General features: G+C 44.3%; 1 protein-coding gene across 1 annotated transcript in view; it reads left to right on the top strand.

The window, feature by feature from the left end:
- The first annotated feature begins 256 nt into the window (after window positions 1-256).
- Window positions 257-21,431, top strand: part of LOC144593770 (F-box only protein 21) — a 48,559-nt gene continuing 27,384 nt past the window's right edge. The window contains exons 1-2 of the mRNA XM_078399835.1: window positions 257-582; window positions 12,164-12,326. Coding sequence (XP_078255961.1) covers window positions 12,202-12,326 — 125 coding nt within the window. The 5' untranslated portion in view covers window positions 257-582; window positions 12,164-12,201. The remainder of the gene's footprint in view (window positions 583-12,163; window positions 12,327-21,431) is intronic.

Raw genomic sequence — 21,431 nt, forward strand, 5'->3', positions numbered from 1 at the left:
AGGTTTGGAGGTGAAATGGGGCAAGTAAGCGCAGGCAGGTTGGGACGAGTGGTAGCTGGGACATTGTTGGCCGGTGTGAGCAAGTTGGGCCGAAGGGCCTGTTTCCCCATACACTGATTGCGGAACTAGGGCTCTGTGCGCGGATTCGAGAAGTGTGTGCCTGACGTGGCTCGGCAGGATATGGCCCTGGGACAAGTCGTGGGGCGAGACCATTGGACAAAAGAACACACACACACACACACACACACACACACCAAGGCAACACGCTCGCCACCTACAGCTTGAGGGAACCGGCCGTGTTTGGGGGGGAGGCGCAACCCTATGTTACACCAACATGCATGCAAAAGGACAGCACCCTCGTTTGCATTGACCATGGATTTTCAGTTCCTGTTTGGACCCGACTGCAGAGATGCACGTCTGAGCTGAGCTGAGCTGCTCCGGCTCGGCCCCTGTGGAATTGGTGTTGTCATCTGCTGGCTGTTGGATATGAACCAGTCTTGTTCGTGTCGTGGATCCACATAAAGTTCAGTACTAGTGTCACTGACTGTGCAAAATTTGCCACATTGAAATATCTCGCGTTTGGTAAGTTGGGCTAATTTTATTATATCCTTTGCCATTTTATTATATCCTTTACTAATTGAATGCAGAATCCAATTCTGCATTCCCGGCAACTGGCTTTATAAATGATGAAAAGCATAAGATTGGGAAGGAGTTTACAAGGAAGGTGCGTTTCCCTAAGTTTTATAAAGTGAATATATATATATTTTTTAGAAGAATAAGCGCTCCATAAACAAAACTTTCAACGACATTTTCTTAATTGAATTGTTTACTGTGATCGGACGTTTAAGTTTACATCTGGTGGAGGGATGGTAATTGTGACTGTGATTTCTATGACTGGGGATCCAGATCCGAATTGAGCGAGAGCATTGCATGGCTTATTTCCCCAGCCTCGGTCGTTCTAACCCAATTCACCTTTAATGTGACTCAGCAGTACAGCATTCCATGTTATGTAAACGATGCCAAATGACTAGTCAATAGTCAATAGTCGTTTATTTGTTACATACACATAAATGTGTAGTAAAATGAAACATTACCCGCAGTTGAACAATAAGACCAATAAGATTAATCAATAAAAATGCAATAACACATACAATCACAACTAACACCAAACAAAAAGAAACATCCATCACAGTGAGTCTCCTCCAGTCCCTCCTCACTGTGATGGAAGGCCGATTGCGCTCATCACCTAAAAAGGTTTTCACTAATTGATGAGAAAGGGCTGGCTGTTTTGTCAACACCGCATAATACAGTCAAACTTGTAAAACGAGCACGGGAAAGGCACGCAGAGAAGATTTACAGTGGAAACAGTCTGAAGAAGGGTCCCGACCCGAAACCTTACCTGTCCACGTTGTCCGGGGGTGCTGCCTGACCCGCTGAGTTGCTTCAGCACTTTGGATCTCGAATTGGTAAACCAGCATCTGCAGTTCCTTGTTTCTAGATTTACCAGGACTTGAGGTTGGACAAGCTAGGGGGTTTGTTCCTTGGAGTGCAGGAGGATGAGGTGGTGATCTTATCGAGATGGAAAAGACCACCAAAGGAATAGGTAGGGTAGATGCACAGAGTCTTTTACCCAGGGTAAGGGGACTCGGGGACCATAGGATAAGGTGAGAGGAGAAAAAATAATAGCACCTGAGGGGCAGCTTTTTCACACAGAGGGTTGGTGAGTATGTGGAACAAACTGTCAGAGGAGGTACCATAACAACATTTGAAGGACATTTGGACAGCTTCATGGATAGGAAAGATTTAGATGAATATATGTGGGCCAAACACAGGCAGGTGGGGCATCTTGGTCAGCATGGTCAAGTTGAAGGGCCTGTTTCCATGCTCTTTAACTCTCTGACAAAGTGCTGGAGTAATTCAGCGGGTCAGGCAGCATCTCTGGAGAACATGGTTGGATGATGTTTCAGGTCGGGACCCTTCTTCAGACTGACAGCACAGAAAGAGCTGGCCTCTCTGTTACAGCGCGGAAACCCATTTTTTGCCTCCACCTGCACTAGATTTAAACTCTCAACATGATTATATAACAACATTTTCGGAACACTTTCATGAAGTTTGGCTTTTCAACTGTCCAACTTTGAAAGTGGATAATCCGAAAGTTAAATCTGCCCATATATTGGTTTCCAACCTGATGGGAGAATTGATCGGCTATCTTAAAACAATGTTGAAAAGACATGTTCAGCAGTCCACTTGTCACACTTTGTTGCCACTTTCTCCATCCCCAAAGCACCTTATCCTCTCCCTTACACGATGGACTGGGCTGCAACCACAACATTGCAATTTCTTGCTCTGTTGGGCAGAGCAGTTTGTCAAATGCATTCTGATGGGATGTTTTCAATGCGGCTACCGACAGTCTCCACTTCATGACCCATCCTCCTTCAGCACTGCAGGGGACACAGTGCTTTACGTGTAGGAAGGAATTGCAGATGCTGATTTAAACTGAAGATAGATAGTCTGAAGAAGGGTCTCGACCCGAAACGTCACCCATTCCTTTTCTCCAGAGCTGCTGCATGTCCCGCTGAGTTACTCCAGCATTTTGGGTCTGTCTACAGTGCTTAGCTTCCCAGGGCTGTAAGCTCTCAAGGTCAAATGGCAATTTACCAGTTCTTTCAGTTTAATATTGAATGTTCACTGACGCAAAGTGATCTCTGCACATGTTGGGCCTAGCCACTTGGTGGAAATCAATCTTTATTCAGTCTTCAAACGCGATACCAAACGTCTGGTCGCTTGCCATAAGAAGGCATTGGCTTGAGGTGAGTGGGGAGAGATTTAAGAGGGACCTCATCTATTTCCCCTTGGAGTGTTGTCCGAATCTGTAATGAGCTGCCTGAGGATGCTTTAGAAATTGACACAATATCTTTTAATAGACATTTGGATAGATATAAGGAGAGGATGAGTTTACAGGGATATGGGCCAAATACAGGCAAATGGTACCAGCCCAACTTGGTTGGCACAGAAAATGTCGGCTGAAGGGTCTGTTTCCATGTTGCGTATCCGTGGGACTCTAAAATATTGAATATAACTCAGCTAATTGTTGTGAGATCCTTGTTGACATATCCTTTAGAATCAATATTGTTTGTTCCATTCCCTATCCTGACCTTGAACCTCAATCCTTCTGTCACTTTTTAACTCTCCTGTCATGTGATCACAGATCTCCCTTTCGTTCGTCCCCTCCTAAATTCTCTGTAATCACAGATGCCAACTCTGCTTCTCTTAAGAGATGCTGCCTAATAGACAATAGACAATAAGTGCAGGAGTAGGCCATTCGGCCCTTCGAGCCAGCACCACCATTCAATGTGATCATGGCTGATCATTCTCAATCAGTACCCCGTTGCTGCCTTCTCCCCATACCCTCTGACCGCTATCCTTAAGAGCTCTATCTAGTTCTCTCTTGAATGCATTTAGAGACTTGGCCTCCACTGCCTCCTGAGGCAGTGAATTCCACAGATTTACAACTCTCTGACTGAAAAGGTTTATCCTCTTCTCTGTTCTAAATGGCCTATCCCTTATTCTTAAACTGTGGCCCCTTGTTCTGGACTCTCGCAACGTTGGGAACATGTTTCCTGCCTCTAAAGTGTCCAGCCCCTTAATAATCTTATATTCTGCTGATGATTTTACAGTTTGCAGTATTCATAAATTCATTAGTGATAGGAGCAGAATTAGGCCATTCAGCCCATCAGGTTTAGTTTAGTTCAGAGATACAGCGTGGAAACAGGCCCTTTCGGCCCACCGGGTCCGCGCTGACCAGCGATCCACACACATTAACACTATCCTACACCCACAGGGGACAATTTTGACATTTACCAAGCCAATTATACTACACCCCTGTACGTCTTTGGAGTGTGGGAGGAAACCGAAGATCTCAGAGAAAACCCACGCAGGACACGGGGAGAACGTACAAATATTCCAAGTCTATTCTGCCATTCAATCATGGCTGATCTATCTCTCCCTCCTAACCCCATTCTCCTGCCTTCTCCCCATAACCCCTGACACCCCCCTGCTAATCAAGAAAGTATTATGTGTTTGTTTTGATGAAAATCATCAAATTTGTCACATCCACTTCCCTGTTGCTGGGAAATATTTCATTGTGCTGCTTAAACATGCATCAGGAGTAAATCCTCACAACTAATTAGTTAAGAGATTGAATGAACCATACATGTCCTTCACTTTGAGATTCATTAAGGTTGGTCGGATTTAGAAGTTCAATTTCTCTCCACTTTTGAGGAAGAAACCTTATGTTAGCAGGCCATTGAAAATGTGCACAAGAGACATTTGGTCTAATTTGTCATTCCCAACGCAGACTGAGTTTGGACATATTTTTCATCTTGGTTCGTGGTCCTCCAAAATATCCCAAATGGAATTTAAACTGGAGGTGGTAAACAGATCTAAAATCCGAATAAACAGACTGAGTTGACAAGATTTGTCTAGGGATTTTTTTCTGGATATGACAATTACATTTTATTATAAAAATAATGTTATTTAAATGGTTAAAAAGAAGCAGAAATGTACTGCTTTTTCATCCCTGTTTCTGAGGTAAAGATATGCTTATTACACTTGGTAAGTTATATAGAACAGAATGATCTAGGTTCACAGTTCCGAGTCAGGAAAACCAATGTAACTCGCTGAGACTCGAGTATTTTGGGAATGGCTTTTCAGGTTTTGCTGAGGAAATCTAATGGTGCTTTGGATGTGCAGAGGGATCTTGGAGTCCAAGTTCAAGGCTCACAGAAGGTGGCAGCACAAGTGATAGTGGTGGTAGCAAAAGAGGCATATGGTATGCTTGTCTTTATTGCTAGGGGCATTGAGTGTAAGAGTGGGGCAAGTTTTGTTACACAGAGTAGTGGGGGCCTGGAACGCATTGCCAGGAGTGGTAGTGGAGGCTGATATGACAGTGGCATTGAAGAGGCTTTTAGATAAGCACATGGAAGCGCAGGGGATAGAGGGATATGGATCATGTACACGCAGACAAGATCAGTTAAACTTGGCACCATGTTCGGCACAAACATGATGTTTTTGTGTAAAAAGCTTGCCCTACACATCTACATTAAACACTCCCCCTTTAGTTTAGTGATACAGCGCGGAAACAGGGCCTTTGGCCCACCGGGTCAGCGCCGACCAGCGATCCCCGCTCATTAACACTCTCCTAAGGGACAATTTTTACATTTACCAAGCCAATTATCCTACATACCTTTACATCTTTGAAGTGTGGGAGGAAACCGAAGATCTCGGAGAAAACCCTCGCAGGTCATGGGGAGAACGTACAAACTTTGTACAGACAGCACCCGCAGTTGGGTCTCCGGCACTATATTCGCTGTACCACTCTACCACTGCGCCACTGTGCTGCTCTCTCATCTTATAGCTAGGCCCTCTAGTGTTTGACCCAGGCCCCAGCTGCGGGCTCCGCGGACCCAGGCCCCAGCCGCGGGCCCCACAGAACCAAGCCCCAGCCGCGGGCCCCACAGAACCAGGCCCCAGCCGTGGGCTCGGCAGACCCAGGCTACCTAATCCAGGCAGCATTCTGGGAAACGTCCTCTGTGCCCTCTCCAAAGCTTCCACAATCCTGTAATGGGGCGACCAGAACTGCACGCAATACACCAGATGCAGCCTCACCAAAGTCCTATAGAGCTGCATCATGACTTCTTGACTCTTGTATTTGATACCCCTCGCAATGAAGGCAGGCATACCTTATGCCTACTTTACCACCCTATATACTTGTGCTTTCACTTTTAGTGAGGTATGAATATGGACTCATAGAAACATAGAAAATAGGCGCAGGAAGAGGCCATTTGGCCCTTCATTGTGATCATGGCTGATCATCCACAATCAGTAACCTGCGCCTGCCTTCTCCCCATATCCCTTGATTCCACTAGCCCCTAGAGCTCTATCTCTCTTAAATTCATCCAGTGAATTGGCCTTCATTGCCTTTCGTGGCAGAGAATTCCACAAATTCACAACTCTCTGGGTGAAAAAGTTTTTTCGCACCTCAGTCTCCCCTTTATTCTTAGACTGTGGCCCCTGGTTCTGGACTCCCCCAATATTGGGGACATTTTTCCTGCATCTAGCTTGTCCAGTCCTTTCATAATTTTGTACGTCTCTATAAGATCCCCTCTCATACTCCCAACATCCCACCATGTTCCCCAGGAATGCTACCTGACCCACTGAGTTACTCCAGCAATCTGTGTCGTTTTTCCATTTATTTGTGATTTGCTGATGCTTTTATACTCATTGATATTAAAATCAATCTCCAATTTAAAAAGTAGCAACTCAAAATGATAATCAATTCCAATCTACTTCAATGGAGTTTCATGCATGTCCAGTCTTTCCATTTTCATTTCCTCTCCAGAATTTTAGCAACATAATAAAACTAGAAAAATGGAACGAAGGCAACAATTTGTAGATTGAAATTACACAAAGCTGAAGGCATTTATCATCATAATTGCTCTTCTTGCTTCTGGGTGAACTTGGAACCTAGATCATTCTGTTCTATGTAACTTACCCAGTGTAATAAGCATATCCTTTCCTAGTCGACCCCAATTTGACAATATATAACTAAAGAAAAATTGCTTCCAGTTACAGATTTCAGTCAGTAGAGGACTCAGATGGAGTCATAAAGTCATACAGCATCGAAACAGGCCCTTCGGCCCAACTTGCCCATGCAGACCAACATGCCCCATCTAACCTAGTCCCACCTGCCTGCTTTTGGCTCATATCCCTCTAAACCTATCCAATCCATGTATCTATCTAAATCTTAAACGTACAAATCTTTCCCCCCCTCGCCTTTCCCCCCCTTGTTCTCTGGTTCTCGATTCCCCTACTTTGGGCAAAAGACTCTGTGCGTTGAGCCGGCCAATTCCACTCATGATTTTATACACCTCTATAAGATCACCCCTTATCCTCTGGCATTTGATACAAGAACGGAACAATATGAGGGAAAAAAACCTCTTGAGTTTTGACCTGAAAACGTGCAGGGAGGAGACTTGGAAGTAACTTGCAAAATGGAAATTAATATTTCCTGAAAGTTGATAAAAAATCTAAGGGCTACGGAGGGAGTACAGGAGAGTGTCAATAGTCACAAGGAGTAGAACCAAATTCCCCTTTATATGGAAGACCGGGGTGAGGGTACTAACGAGGAGTTCCATGCAACCAATTCCTGAGCCAGTTCGCAGGCTTGCCACGTCTGCGGACTGGAAGAGTCTGTGTTCCATGTATCCCCATGTATGGGGAGAGAATCCAGAAATCGGAGGTGCAGAGGGACTTGGGAGTGCCGGTGCGGGATTCCCAAAAAGTTAATCTGCAAGTCGAATCGGTAGTAAAGAAAGCAAACTCAATGCTAGCATTTATTTCAAGAGGGCATGTATACAAAAACAGGGATGCAATGCTGAGACTCCACAAGGCGCTGGTAAGGCCGCATTTGGAATATTTTGGGCACCGTATCGGGGGAAGGATGTGCCGGCTCTGGAGAGGGTCCAGAGGAGGTTTACAAGAATGATCCCAGGAATGAGTAGGTTAACCTCTGATGAGCATTTGACGGCACTGGGCCTGTACTCGCGGGAGTTTAGAAGGATGAGGGGGGACCTCATTGAAACGTACAGAATAGTGAAAGGCTTGGATAGAGTGGATGTGGAGAGGATGTTTCCACTAGTGGGAGAGTTTAGGACTAGAGGTCATAGCCTCAGAATTAAAAGATGTTCTTTTGGGAAGGAGATGAAGAGAAATTTCTTTGGTTAGAGACAATAGACAATAGGGGCAGGAGGAGGCCATTCGGCCCTTTGAGCTAGTACCACCATCCGATGTAGATTTTTTTTTAGATTTAGAGATACAGCGCAGAAACCGAAGATCTCGGAGAAAACCCACGCAGGTCACGGGGAGAACGTACAAACTCCGTACAGACCGTAAAGATCTTTGGTTTTCTCCCACACTCCAAAGACGTACAGGTTTGTAGGTTAATTAGCTTGGTACATGTAAAAATTGTGCCTAGTGGGTGTAGGATAGTGTTAATGTGCGGGGATCGCTGGTAGGCACGGACCTGGTGGGCCGTAGGGCCTATTTCCGCGCTATATCTCTAAACTAAACTTAACTAAATTCCCTTTCGGAGAGGAGGAGAACTTCTTTAAAGTATTCATACCTTGAGGAGATTTTGCAATGGAGCAGAGAAAATGTGTGGCAAGGAACTGCAGATACTGGTTTATACCGAATATAGTCACAAAGTGCTGGAGCAATTCAGCGGGTCAGGCAGCAACTTTGGAGATGGTCTGGGTCAGGACCCTTCTTCAGACTGACAGTAGAGTGGAGAGAACCACATTTATTTTTTAATAAAATGTCCCATCTTAGATTTAATGGCACTGAAAATAACGTCCAATTCCATCACCGTATGAAAATTCCCTTGTTGCTTTCTTCCAGCAAGCTATTTATGCTTCATATCTTTAGAAATGTTTTTGAATGTAAGCACCTATTTTCAGCCATAAATATAAGTTGTAGGAACAAGGAACTGCAGGTGCTGATTTGCACAAAGGGACACAAAGTGCTGGAGTAAACTCAACAGGTCAGGCAGCGTCTCAAAGTCTGAAGAAGGGTCCTCACCCGAAATGTCATCCATCCATGTTCTCCAGAGATGCTGCCTGACCTGCTGAGTTACTCCAGCACTCTGTGTTCTTTTCATTAATAGTAAATTGTTGATTTGCTGAATTGCAGAAGAATTCCATCTGGAGCCCGATAGCATCCTGCCACCAACTGAGCCACTCAGAGAAAATAATCTTTGCTCCTGAATTTAATTGGCATGTGTGAGACCCGTGAACAGTTAACTTTTAGATCTCAATGAAGCTGCCAGTTGTGTCTCAGCTGGTTGTACTTTCACCGATGGGTCAGGTTCTTGGCAAATTCCAAGCACTTGCCATTCAATTATCATTTAAGGATGTCATTAATTTGGAAAGAGTGCAAGGATGTTGTTGCAGGGAGAGGAGGCTTCTAGCACAGGAGGCTGAGGGGTGATCTGATAAAGGTGTATAAAATCATGAGGGGGAATGGATGGAGTGACTACACAGAGTCATTTACCCAGAGTATAATCAAGAACCAGAGGACATGGACGGGAGAGGAATGATTTAATAGGAACGTGAGGGGCAACTTATTCCACACAGAGGATGGTGGGTATATGGATTGAGCTGCCAGAGGAGGTAGTTGAGGCAAGTGTTCTGACAACATTTGGAAGACATTTTTTACAGGTACATAATAGGAAAGGCTTGGAGGTCTATGGGCCAAACGTGGGCAGGTGGGGCGAGCTTCGATGGGGCAACTTGGTCGGCAAGGATGAAAGGCCCGTTTCCGTGCTCTATGACTGAGCACAAAAAACGTAGGCTGACACTTTGGTGCAGTGGGGATTACTGTACTGCGATCTTTCAGATGGGATGGTCCACTGTGACGCCATGTGCTCTCCAATGTGTATGATAAACATTTCATGGAACCATTTTGTCAGGCGCAAGATCTGTGTGCCCTGCTCAATATTATCCCTCATTCAGCAGCTCTTCCAATAGTGATTTACCACGAAAGTAGTTCAATGTACAAAATTAATTTTGTAATTCTTCTGAGAATTGCTATAAATGTAAATCATCAAAAGAGGGAAGGCAGATCATACTCCAAAGTACTTAATTGCTTTTGAGATTTTTTTTGATAGCCTGAGAATATGAAAATAATCAAATTAATGCAACTTGTTTCTGGAAATGCAAAATTCATTTATTTCTAGTGTAAAGAAAGGATCAACGAATAATTGCATTTTTTAGTGTGCTTCTTAGCCAAACAGATCAAAAAGGTGACAATATCTTGTGGTCCGAGTATATTTTAACTGGGAAATTGGTCGAAACTGTACAGTTGGTTTGGTAACTCCACACGAGAGACCTGAAAAATATCATGAATGTTTTCTATCCCTAACTGCTGATTAGTTGAACAGACTAGAGGTTTTACATGGTCTTAGAGAGATACAACACAGAAATAGGTCCTTCAGTCCACTGAGTCTGTCATAGAGTAATATACAGGGTGGAAACAGGCCCTTCGGCCCAACTTGCCCACACTGACCAACATGCCCCATCTACACTAGTCCCACCTGCCTGCATTTGGCCCATATCCCCCTAAACCTATCCTATCTGTGTACCTGCCTAAAAATGTCTTAAGCATTGTAATAGCACCTAACTGAACTACATACTCTGACAGCTCGTCCCATACACCCACCACCCTTTGTGTGAAAAAACCCTTTCTGACCCTCACATTAACCACTGTTCTTTGGTATAAATTTCATTCAGTTCCTCAAAGCAACGTGAAATAAACAGACATAAATATACATTGCATATATTGCCTGCAGGCATTTGTTTTCTAGATGTATTAATAAGGCATGGTTATTCAGGTAAAGATAGTACAAGTCTCCCAATACATGCAAATGTAGCCTGCTGCATTTGAGAAAACACAGCTTAAGGATAAGGGGGAAGCCTTTTAGGACCGAGATGAGAAAACATTTCTTCACACAGAGAGTGGTGAGTCTGTGGAATTCTCTGCCACAGAAGGTAGTTCAGGCCAGTTCATTGGCTATATTTAAGAGGGAGTTAGATGTGGCCCTTTTTGCTAAAGGGATCAGGGGGTATGGAGAGAAGGCAGGTACAGGCTACTGAGCTGAATGATCAGCCATGATCATATTGAATGGCGGTGCAGGCTCGAAGGGCCGAATGGCCTACTCCTGCACCTATTTTCTATGTTTCTATGTTTCTATGAATCAAAAGTTGGATAGAGTAAGCGGAATACATTTTTACCCAAATATTAAATTATTTCCAAAATTCCAGTGTTGCCACCAAATATTGGTAGTCCAAAGTTGAAAAAACTGTCTAAAGCCAGAGTCATTACTGGATAAAGTGATTACATTTTATGTGTGACACAAAATGCTGGAGTAACTCAGCAGGTCAGGCAGCATCTCTGGAGAGCATGGATAGCTCTCCGACCAGTTTGACCGTCCCCCTGAATAAATTTTATCTCTGTTTGCTTTATTGTCACCTTCTCCAAGCTAACAATGATCTATTCTACACTTTCCTTGATCCCCATCCCCTTTGATGTCTTATTTCCACGCCTTACACTTCCTTATCTCTGTGTCTCCCTCTCACCCGTCTCTCAGTCTGAAGAAGGGTCTCAACCCAAAACGTCACCCCTTTCCTTCTCTCCACACATGCTGCCTGTCCCGCAGAGTTACTCCAACATTTTATGTCTGACTTATGGATTGGTGACTCTTCGGGATGGAGCCCTTGTTCAGAACAGGTCTGAAGAAGGGTCCCATGTTCTCCAGAGATGCTGCCTGACCCGCTGAGTTACTTCAGCACTTGGTGTCTTCCTTTGTAAACCAGCATCTGCAGTTCCTTATGTCTACAGTTTAAGGGGCTTTATCAATATGCCGTGATCCACCTCCACATAGAGTCCTTTATTTCCTTACAATTGTGAACCTGTTCTTATTTTATCGATTTTCATAATACTTAATGGCTTCTGGTATAAATGGAAAACTCAGTGCTTCCCATGCAAATAAAATGCATGTCAAACCTGATATTGAAACTGAACACAGACACAAAATGCTGGAGTAACTCAGCGGGGCAGGCAGCATCTCTGGAGAAAAGGAACGGGCGACGTTTTGGGTCGTGACCCTTCATCAGACTGAGAGTCAGGGAGGACACTGGAGGTATGGGAAGCTACAGAACTAAGCAAAGCCTGCGTCGGTGACTGAGAAAATGTGGAGCCCACAAAGGTCCATTGTTGGCTGGGGACAATCTGAAAATGAAGGGAGACAAGCAGTTAAATTAGCAAGAGGATTCAAGGGATATGGGGAAAAAGCAGGAGCGGGGTACTGATTTTGGATGATCAGCCATGATCATATTGAATGGCAGTGCTGGCTCGAAGGGCCGAATGGCCTACTCGTGCACCTATTTTTATGTTTCTATGTTAGGATCAGGGTACTTTGTATTGAAATTTACGGAGCTCAGTGTTTTGTCAATTTGCTTATAAAAATAATGGAATTGTGTTTTGCATTCATAATGTGATTGGTATTTATTTATCTTTTTGCTTCTAATGAAATGGTGATTTTCTTCAGGTCTTCCCTGCTGCTAGGAAAGTGTGTCTAACACTGGCATGCCTCAGTTAACTGCAGCTGCTGCTTTGCAGATTGGTTTATTAATATCTGCACTTCCTGCTCAGTATATTTTAACCCGCTGGTTTGGCAGTGACTCTACCCAGCGCATCCAGGCATCAAGAAGGTACCGTTACACGCTATTTTTCTGAATGTTTGTTGGTGCTTTTAGCAACATGTTGGGTAAAACTTTGCATTCTCAGTATCAGCAGGACATAAGAGTTCCAAATCAGAAGATAAGACACAAAATGCTGGTGTAACTCAGCGGGTCAGACAGGATCTCTGGAGAGAAAGACCAGGTGACGTTTCGGGACAGAACCCCTTTTCAGACTTTTTAGAAGAGCTCCTTCTTCAAGAAGGGGTCTGAAGAAGGGTTCAGACCCGAAACGTCGCCTATTCCTTTTCTCCAGAGATGCTGCCTGACCCGCTGAGTTATGTGGATAAGTGTGAGGTTATCCACTTTGGTGGTAAGAATAGGAAGGCAGAGTATTATCTGAATGGTGTCAAGTTAGGAGAAGGGGACGTACAACGAGATCTGGGTGTCCTAGTGCATCAGTCACTAAAAGGAAGCATGCAGGTACAGCAGGCAGTGAAGAAAGCCAATGGAATGTTGGCCTTCATAACAAGAGGAGTTGAGTATAGGAGCAAAGAGGTCCTTCTACAGTTGTACAGGGCCCTAGTGAGACCGCACCTGGAGTACTGTGTGCAGTTTTGGTCTCCAAATTTGAGGAAGGATATTCTTGCTATTGAGGGCGTGCAGCGTAGGTTTACTCGGTTAATTCCCGGAATGGCGGGACTGTCATATGGTGAAAGACTGGAGCGACTTGGCTTGTACACACCGGAATTTAGAAGGATGAGAGGAGATCTTATCGAAACGTATAAGATTATTAAGGGGTTGGACACGTTGGAGGCAGGAAACATGCTCCCAATGTTGGGGGAGTTTAGAACAAGGGGCCACAGTTTAAGAATAAGGGGTAGGCCATTTAGAACTGAGATGAGGAAAAACTTTTTCAGTCAGAGAGTTGTGAATCTGTGGAATTCTCTGCCTCAGAAGGCAGTGGAGGCCAGTTCTCTGAATGCATTCAAGAGAGAGCTAGATAGAGCTCTTAAGGATAGCGGAGTCAGTGGGTATGGGGAGAAGGCAGGAACGGGGTACTGATTGAGAATGATCAGCCATGATCACATTGAATGGTGGTGCTGGCTCGAAGGGCCGAATGGCCTCCTCCTGCACCTATTGTCTATTGTCTATTCCAGCAGTTTGTGTCTTGTCTTCGGTATAAACCAGCAACTGCACTTCCTTCCTACACAGTCCTAAATCAGATGAAGTGGCAGTGTGGCAACTTCATGGTCGGGTTTAATTTCAGAATATCAGTCAAATTTTCCATTGATAGCTACTGACATTAAATGATCTGGTACTTGATACTAACATGAGAAGAATAGATCGGGTAGACACACATAGTCTCTTGTCTAGAGTTGGGGAATTGAGAACCAGAGGATATAGTTTTAAGGTGAGGGGGAACCCGAGCGGTAACTTTTTCACACAAAGGGTGGTGGGTGTATGGAAAGAGTTGCCGGGAGAGGTCGTTGGGACAGGTACCATTGCAACGTTTAAGAAACATTTAGACAGGTACATGGATAGGACAGTTTTAGAGGGATATGGACCAAATACAGGCAGGCGGGACTCGTGGAGATGGGACATGTTGGGTCGGTGTGGGCAAATTGGGCCGAAGGGCCTGTTTCGACGCTGAGAGGGTGGTAGGTAAATGGAACAAGCTGCCAGAGGAAGTATTTGAGGCAGGTACTATAAAGCATTTATAAGACACTAGGACAGATGCATGGATAGGGAAGGTTTAGAGGGATATGGGCCAAATATGGGCTAATGGGACTGGATAGGTTGGGGCATCTTGGTCAGGGTGGACGTTGGGCTGAAGTGCCTGTTTCTGTGCTGTATAACTCTCGGACTCGAACCCTCCCATATTGCCGATCTTTAAGAATATAATTTTCACTCTTTCTGTTTCTCATTTATATCTCCCCCTTTATCGCACCGGTGTTTCCTGGTCTTTATTTTGCCTGTCTCCATCATTTGAATGCAATGTACATTTTCTTACTTTTGCTTCCTGTTCTTTCAGTCTGTGTGTCAGTGAGGATCGTTGGAGAGTAGCTGTGGTTTGTCTGATTTACAGATGTTGCAGATACCCTCTAGGGCCTGAAGCACCAAAATATATATTGGGGGAAATCCCATTTGACCACTTTGCAAAATTACATTGATGATTACATGAGAGCTGAACAATGTTGGTTTTAGTGGAAGTAGTTGAGGCAGCTGTTCTAACAACATTTAAAAGACATTTGGACAGGGGCATGGATAGGAAAAGTTTAAAGGGATATGGTCCAAATGCGGGCAGGTGGGACTGGTGTAGATGGGGCATTTTGGTCAGCGTGGGCAAGTTGGGCGGATGGGCCTGTTTCCATGATGTGTGACTCTATGCGCAGAGTCTGTGCCTAAACTGCAGATGAGGCCTAACCAATCTTTTGTAAAAACTGTCATAAGTTCACTCTTGTTTGTGTTTTATTCTGTTACTAATAAAATAAAGGATTCTACAAAAATATTTTTGGTAGATTTTCTGGGCGAATAAAATGGGAATCACATACACAGTGTGACCCTTGGGGAGTATTGAGGAGCAGAGGATACTTGTTTACTGGACTTTACTTTGCGCTAAACGTTATTCCCTTTTATCATGTATCTCTACACTGTGGACGGCTCGATTGTAATCATGTATTGTCTTTCCGCTGACTGGTTAGCACGCAACATAGAAAATAGGTGCAGGAGTAGGCCATTTGGCCCTTCGAGCCTGCACCGCTATTCAATATGATCATGGCTGATCATCCAACTCAGTATGTGAAAAAAAAGTTCTCATCTCGGTCCTAAAAGACTTATCCTTAAACTGTGACCCTTGTTCTGGACTTCCCCAATAACGGGAACAATCTTCCTGCATCTAGCCTGTCCAACCTCTTAAGAATTTTGTAAGTTTCTATAAGATCCCCCCTCAATCTTCTAAATTCCAGCGAGTACAAGCCGAGTCTATCCAGTCTTTCTTCATATGAAAGTCCTGCCATCCCAGGAACAAAAGGCTTTTCACTGTACCTCGGTACACATGACAATAAGCTAAACTCAACAAAACAAGTCCAGGGATTCCTGAAGCTGGCAGCACAGGAAGCTAATGTGGTGAAGAGAGCATGTGAGATATTTGCATTCATTAGTCGGGGTATAAACTATCAGAGCAGGGAGGGTATAAGACAGTTTTGAATACATTGGTTATGCCATGGTTGGAGTACTGCCACCATCTTACAGGGAGAACGTGACTCCTCTATCCATGTTAATATTACCACCAATCTTATGAACTTTTAAGTAACATTTTGCATGGTACTATATTAATTACCTAATGACAATCCAATAAAACTGTATCACCTGATTTCTTCCGAAACATCCTGCTGCTACATCCTCGGTGAAATTAATTTTTTTGAATACAATTTTCTATTCATAAAACTAGAGTGACTCTGACCGATCATATTTGACTTCTATATGATCTTTGGTTCCCCTGTATTTCTGTCTTATTTATTATCTCTTCTGAGTGAAAATGTGGACACAGTGTTTGTTTAATGCCCTGGCCTTTTCTTCATTGACCATTATAGTTCTGATGCTAAAGATAGACACAAGTGCTGGAGTAACTCAGCGGGTCAGGCAGCATGTCTGGAGAAAAAGGATGGGTGACATTTTGGGTGGGGTCTTTTCCCGAAACGTCACCCACGCTTTTTTTCCCAGAGATGCTGCCTGACCCGCTGAGTTAGTTCAGCACTTTGTGTCCATCTTTGGTATAAACCAGCATCTGCAGCTCTTTGATTCTACATATTTCTGATATTGTTGTCGAGCTTATTTGCCATTCTCTTGTTTTTACAGTTATATACACTTCTTAAAATTTGTGCTGATTTACACTCATAATCAGGCTTTTGTTTAATAATTTTATTTTATTCATTATAACTTTTTCATACAAAGGGTGGTCGTTGTATGGAACAAGCTGCCGGAGGAGGTTGTTGAGGCAGGAACTATCGCAACGTTTAAGAAACATTTAGACAGGCACATGAATAGGACGGGTTTAGAGGGATATGGGCCAAGCGCAGGCAGGTGGGACTTGTGTCTTACCAAATTATACATAGAACGGAGCACAGTACATCACGGGAATATTGTTTGTCTGCTATGTGGTCAAATCATCCTATATACGAGTGCAATCAAGCCATACACAAATAATATAAAAGAGAAAAATACCAGAATACAGAATATCATATTACGTTATAGAGTTACAATTACGGAGAAAGTGCAAGGGTGGCAAGGAGGTAGGTCGGGAGTTAAGGATTATACCCTTAGTTTACATGAAGGCCCATTCAGTAGTGTGATAACAGTGGGGAATAAGCTGTTCCTGTATCTGGCGGTACGTGTTTGAAGCTTTTGCATCTTCTGCCTGCCAGGAGTGGGGAGAAAAGGGAATGACTGGGATGAAAAGGTCCTTGTTTATGGAGGCTGCTTTTCTGAAGCAGCGTCAAGTATAGATGGTGTCAAAGGGGAGAAGTTTAGTTTGCTTGATAAACTGGGATATAGGCACAACTCTGCGATTTCTTGTGTTCTTGGGTAGAGTTGTTGGCAAACCGAGCTGTGATACATCCCCACAGGGTGCTTCCTGTAATGCCTCAGTAAAGATTGGTAAGAGTGATTTGAGACATGACATCAAAATGTCACACAGCGGGGAAACAGGCCCTTTGGCCCAAATTGCCCACACCTGCCAACATGTCCCATCTACACCGGTCCCACTTGCCCTCGTTGGCCCATATCCCTCTAAACCTGTCCTATTCATGTACATGTCTACATGTTTCTTAAATTATGCAATTTGCCTCAACTACCTCCCCTGGCAGCTCGTTCCACACACCCAATACCCTTTGCCTGAAAAAGTTGCCCCTCAGGTTCCTATTTAATCTTTCCCCCCTCACCTTAAGCCTATGTCCTCTGGTTCTTGATTCCCCTACTCTTTAGTCTTCTGAGGGAGTAGAGGTGTTGTTATGCTTGGCTGTAGCTTCATGGAGGTTGGTCCAGGACAAATTGTTGGTCATATTTAGACCTGGGAGCTAGAAGCTGTTGACCTTCTCCATGGTGGCACCATCGATGCTGACTCCTTCCCGTACTATCCCCTTCCTGTACTCCGTCTCATAATTTTTTTGAGATGTGGCCCACTACAGTGTTGTCATCTGCAAACTTGTCAATGGAGTAAGACCAGAATTTCGCCATATAGTTGTGAATGTTTCGAAAGTAAAATAGTTTAATTATATAGTCATACTTAACTCCAGAGGATTCCTGTGAATATGAGATAACTGATACAGAAGGTCATAGAATCACACAGTTTGGAAGCAGGCCCTTCAGCCCTACTCGCCCACACCAACCAACCTGTCCCATCTACACTAGTACCACTTGCCTGCGTTTGGCCAATATCCTTCTAAACCTGTCCTATCCATGCACCTGTCTGATTGCTTCTTAAATGTTGCAACAGTCCCTATCTTAGTTACCTCCTGCGGCAGCTCGTTCCATATAGGCAAGATCTAAAAACACTGTATTACAAGGAGGGACAGTGGTGTTGTCTGAAAACCTAAGTGCTGGAGGAACTCAACGGGTCAGGCAGCATCTGTGGAGAGAAATAGACAAGCGACATTAGATGAAGAATTGCAGGAGATTTATGAGCTACTGTCATCTACAATCAATGTCGATTTGGATGCTAAGGTTGTACCAACCAGACATTTGACTTCACAGCAAGTTTAGAGAGATACAGCGTGGAAAGAGGCCCTTCGGCCCACCGGGTCTGCGCCGACCAGCGATTCCAGCACATTAACACCATCCAACACACTAGAGACAATTTACATTTATACCAAGCCGATTAGCCTACAAACCTGTACGTCTTTGGAGTGTGGGAGGAAACTGAAGGTCTCGGAGAAAACCCACGCAGGTCACGGGGAGAACGGACAAACTCCGTACAGATAACACCTGTAGTCGGGATCGAACCCGGGTCTCCGGCGCTGCAAGTGCTGTAAGGCAGCAACTCTACAGGTCCACCACCGATTTTCTGGCACCCTCGGTTCCAGAGCCTTGACAGATTATCCATTTTGCCGGACCAACAGAGGTCACGTAATAATGATACACCAATACACCTCTGAACCATTAATCATACCCCTCCCGTGTCTCTAAAACACCATGGACTGCTAGAAGCTTAAATAAAACAAATGTTAAATGTAAATAAATTTTACAATGAAAGTTGTATTTCTTGCACGAGCTGCATGGGTTGTCTTCAGAAGTCCCAATGAGGGTTGGATTGGCCGCAGGGGGCAAATTCGACCCACTGATCAGACGGCTGTTATGGGAACGGATTTGCTGGCTCTGGCTGGGCGGGAGTTCCTGGGTCCTGGCCATCGGGGGCAAATTCGACCCACCGATCAGACGTCTGGATTTGCTGGCTCTGGCTGGGCGGGAGTTCCAGGGTCCTGGCCATCGGGGGCAAATTCGACCCACCGATCAGACGTCTGGATTTGCTGGCTCTGGCTGGGCGGGAGTTCCAGGGTCCTGGCCATCGGGGGCAAATTCGACCCACCGATCAGATGTCTGGATTTGCTGGCTCTGGCTGGGCGGGAGGTCCAGGGTCCTGGCCATAGGGGGCAAATTCGACCCACCGATCAGACGTCTGGATTTGCTGGCTCTGGCTGGGCGGGAGTTCCAGGGTCCTGGCCGTAGGGGGCAAATTCGACCCGCCGATCTGACGCAGAAGTCCCGATGAGGTCAAAAATCGTCCCGTTAGGCGCCACATTTTCCGGGGGACTTCCGTAGGGATTTAAAGTGCGCTCCCGTGATTTTGTCTGGTTTAATGGAGGCACCGGTCCACCAGTTGCTGCAAAATCTTTTTTTTTTAGTTTGGAGATGCAGTGCGGAAACAGGCCCACTGAGTCCACGCCGACCAGTGATCCCCGCACATTAACGCCATCGTATACACAGTGGGGACAATTTACATTTATACCAGGCCAATTCGACTACAAACCTGTATATTTCAGAGTCACAGAGAGATATAGTGTGGAAACAGGCCCTTCGGCCCAACTCGCCCACACTGGCCAACATTGTCCCAGCTACACTAGTCCCACTTGCCTGTGCTTGGTCCATATCCCTCCAATCCTGTCCTATCCATGTACCTGTCCAACTTTTTCTTAAACGATGGGATAGTCCCAGCCTCAACTACCTCCTCTGGCAGTTTGTTCCGTACACCCACCACCCTCTGTGTGGAAAAAGTTACCCCTCGGATTCCTATTAAATCTTTTCCCCTTCACCTTGAACCTATGCCCTCTGGTCCTCGATTCCCCTACTCTGGGTAAAGGACTCTGTGCACCTACCCGATTTATTGCTCTCATGATTTTGTATCTGTGGAGATCCCGGAAAAAACCCATTCAGGTCACAGGGAGAATGTAAAAACTCCGTACAGACAGCACCTGTAGTCGGGATCGAACCTGGGTCTCTGGGGCTGTAAGGCAGCAACTCTACCATTGCACCACTGTGGTGGACCTACAGTATACAGTGTAACGCTGCGTTCAACAATAGGATTAATGAAACTACAAAACGTTTGAGATCCATCTTCCACTGATCGGCAGTGACTCGGTGGGCGAAGTGCCTTTTCTGTGCTGTATCTCTAAACTAAACAAACCTTATATTTTAGCCTCCAAACACTGTCAGAATTGGAAGAATCAGATGTACCATTTAGCTTGAAAGAGCCAATTGTAGTCTTTTAGTAAGCCAGTGATTGTTTGAACATTCAATTGTGTAATTGAGATTATTTTCCCAAAGGGCGAGAGATATAATTAGTTTAGAACCAGCCTAGCAAACAGTGGCCAGATGCCTTTATCCCCTACAGTGCTAAAATACTCTTCTTGTTTATCAGATTGATGGTTGGATAAATAAAGTAAAAAATATTGCCTTGGCTTTAGTATGTTTAAAAAGAATTAACAGGTCAATTTGCCATCATTGTGCTAATTTACTGCCCTATTTCAATTCCAAGCTTGATGGAGTGAGCTGCACGTAAATGTATTCAAAAAGAAATAGGTGTGTTTTGAAAGTTAATATGCAAGTCTTGTCACAGCAAACTTAGTTGTGCTGACATCTGTGAAAGCAAAATGGTTAGGAAGGAACTGCAGATGCTGGTTTAATACCGAAGATAGACACAAAGTGCTAGAGTAACTCAGCGGGTCAGGCAGTATCTCTGGAGAAAAGGAATAGGTGATGTTTCGGGGTTCCGACCCGAAACGTCACTGATCCTTTTTCTCCAGAGATGCTGCCTGACCTGCTGAATAACTCCGGCACATTGTGTCTATGTAAAGCAAAATGGTTACCTTCTTTAGTGTCGTTAAAACATGAAACCTAAAGGAAGGATTTCAATGTCAACCATTTCTATAATTATGAATGTCTTTGAAGTTCAACCTTAGTAAGTGTGCACTCTGGCATCATGGTAAATTGTCACCAAAACAAATATATCAAAACCCCATATTAATCATTGCTTCCAAAGGCAATTAACATGAAATGTACAAAACGATAACAGATTGCTTATTTTGGTGAGTGCAAAATTTCCTCTCATCTTTTACGTAAGAATTTAAACGTATACGGAGCAGTTTTTAATATGGGTGCTGGTTCTACATTGATTTGTACACAAACTCTAGACATTCATCCATGTCTTGAATATTTACACCAAGCACCAGAAAGATTACAAAGTGTACCTCATAATTATTAAGCCATTTTATTGTGAAAATAATTGCATTTTTGACAATTAATGAGATAGTTGCACAAAAACAATGTTTAAAACCCGTCCACACATGTGCTGGTCCATGTTTTATGATGCCGCTGTTGCTAGTAAGGCCCGTATTTATTGCCCATCCATATTTTCCCTGGAGAAGATGATGGTGAGCCAACATCTTGCACTGCAGACACTAGAGGCTGTACATGCTGGCATCTGGAGTGATGAATAAACTGCTGGTGGAACTCAGTGAATGGTTGAGTTTAGTTTATTGTCGCGTGTACCGAGCGAGGTACAGTGAAAAGCTTTTGTCGCGTGCGAACAGTCAGCAGAAAGACAATAAATGATTTCAATCAAGCCATCTACATTGCTCGGAT

Source organism: Rhinoraja longicauda, chromosome 5, assembly GCF_053455715.1.
Source record: "Rhinoraja longicauda isolate Sanriku21f chromosome 5, sRhiLon1.1, whole genome shotgun sequence".
Classification (NCBI taxonomy): domain Eukaryota; kingdom Metazoa; phylum Chordata; class Chondrichthyes; order Rajiformes; family Arhynchobatidae; genus Rhinoraja; species Rhinoraja longicauda.